At 40.5% G+C, this 2,347-nt stretch overlaps 1 protein-coding gene across 1 annotated transcript; it reads left to right on the top strand.

Annotated features, from left to right (window-relative positions):
• The first annotated feature begins 1,346 nt into the window (after positions 1–1,346).
• LOC138863830 (uncharacterized) lies at positions 1,347–2,041 on the top strand. The gene is made up of 2 exons (XM_070129331.1): positions 1,347–1,747; positions 1,915–2,041. Exons 1-2 carry the CDS (start codon positions 1,347–1,349, stop codon positions 2,039–2,041), a joined length of 528 nt encoding a protein of 175 aa, XP_069985432.1.
• Positions 2,042–2,347: the final 306 nt, after the last annotated feature.

Genomic DNA, 2,347 nt, shown 5'->3' with positions numbered 1-2,347 from the left:
CAGTCCCCTAATGTTATAGTCTCCTGCTTTTATAGACGCGGTCCCTGCGTCTCACACCCTGAACCCCTAGACCACGTCTCCAAACACAAGGCAGTCACTTACCCTTAATTTCCCCCAAAGGCCGAGCTAGCATCAGCGCGTGTTGTGATGGGCGCTTGGCAACGCAGAAGAGCTTAAATATCACCCTTAATGAAGCGTCCACGGCCTCTTTACTGCCAGAGAGGAGACAGTATGAGGGGGAAAAGAGGAGATTAAGAAGGAGGATGTGTATATAGGACGGGGTGGGTGGGGGGGAGGGCGTAAGGAGGGATAAACAGAGGGGAGAGAAAGGGCGAAGGAAGAAGGAGAGGAGGGGGGGGGGGAGAAGGAAGGAGGGAGGGAAGTTGGAGAGGCGACGGAAGGAAGAGGAAGGAGAGCGAGGAGGGATAAATGGTGGAGGGGAGTGGGGGGGTTAAGGAAGAACGAAGGAGGGAGAGGAGAGGGGACGAAGAAAGGAAGGAGGAAGAGGGTCAATGAAAGGCAAAGAAAAGAGGAGAGATGGGAGAAAAAGGAAGAACGAAAGAGGGAAGTAGGTGGGCGAGGAGAGACAAAGGGAAGGAGAGAGAAGGGAAGAAGAAGAAGGCGAGGAGAGACCAAGGAAGAGGAGAAACGAGTGAAGGAGGGATAAGGAAAACAAAGAATGACGAATGATAGAAAAAAAAGGAAGAAGGAAGAATGGAGATAGGAAGAGAAGAGCGAGGAAGAACGGAAAGAAAAGAGGTATACCCAAGAATGGAGAGCCGTGAGAAACGACAGAAGAAGGAAGAAGGAAGAGAGGCGGTTAAGAAAGAAGGAGATACGGTAGAGAGGAATATAAACGGATTTTCTCCTTAAAGTAGTCGCATAACAAAGGCAAATTAGGTGTCTTTTCTGCGCCTGAAATATTTTGAGACGAAAGAAAAGGACAAATAGACGCCGTAAATAATCATATTTATTAAAAAATAGTAATGATAACAATAACGGTGAAATATGTTATTTTGATGATAATGATAAGAATAATTAGCCAACAATAACAACAGCTATGAAACTAATGATTGTGATGATAACGATAAAGGTGATGATAATCATAACAATGATACTAATAATAATGAGAATAATGATTGCAACAACAGTAATAATGGTAATAAAAACAATAATAACTAGAAGCACTCAGAAAGCGCATACCTCCGCCAAGGCAATAGTCATAGATACAATGAAATTATTCAAGCTTAAAGTATATTAAAATCACCTCAAATCAAGTTAACTGGTGACGTCAAAATAAAGTACACTGGTGACGTCAAAATCAAGTACACTGGTGACGTCAAAATATGTCAAAATCAAGTACACTGTTTATGTCAAAATCAAGTACACTGGTGACGTCAAAATCAAGTACACTAGTGACGTCAAAATCAAGTACACTGGTGACGTCAAAATCAAGTACACTGTTTATGTCAAAATCAAGTACACTGGTGACGTCAAAATCAAGTACACTGGTGACGTCAAAATATGTCAAAATCAAGTACACTGTTTATGTCAAAATCAAGTACACTGGTGACGTCAAAATCAAGTACACTAGTGACGTCAAAATCAAGTACACTGGTGACGTCAAAATCAAGTACACTGGTGACGTCAAAATCAAGTACACTGGTGACGTCAAAATCAAGTACACTGGTGACGTCAAAATATGTCAAAATCAAGTACACTGTTTATGTCAAAATCAAGTACACTGGTGACGTCAAAATCAAGTACACTGGTGACGTCAAAATCAAGTACACTGGTGACGTCAAAATATGTCAAAATCAAGTACACTGTTTATGTCAAAATCAAGTACACTGGTGACGTCAATATATGTCAAAATCAAGTACACTGGTGACGTCAAAATATGTCAAAATCAAGTACACTGGTGACGTCAAAATATGTCAAAATCAAGTACACTGTTTATGTCAAAATCAAGTACACTGGTGACGTCAAAATCAAGTACACAGGTGACGTCAAAATATGTCAAAATCAAGTACACAGGTGACGTCAAAATATGTCAAAATCAAGTACACTGGTGACGTCAAAATCAAGTACACAGGTGACGTCAAAATATGTCAAAATCAAGTACACTGGTGACGTCAAAATCAAGTACACAGGTGACGTCAAAATATGTCAAAATCAAGTACACTAGTGACGTCCGTGTTTCCCTCTATCGCAATGCTAATGAATCCTTTTAAAATATTCCTGAACCGGATAATGATTACCGGATCACCATCAGAATTTAATGGAATCTAGGCTGGGTTGTGACACACTTCTGATAAAAAAAAATATAAAAAAATCGTAAAACCTG

The sequence above is a fragment of the Penaeus vannamei genome, chromosome 13 (assembly GCF_042767895.1).
Source record: "Penaeus vannamei isolate JL-2024 chromosome 13, ASM4276789v1, whole genome shotgun sequence".
In the NCBI taxonomy this organism is placed as follows: domain Eukaryota; kingdom Metazoa; phylum Arthropoda; class Malacostraca; order Decapoda; family Penaeidae; genus Penaeus; species Penaeus vannamei.
The sequence above is the reverse complement of the archived record's forward strand: the minus strand, read 5'-3'. Positions and strand labels throughout refer to the sequence as shown.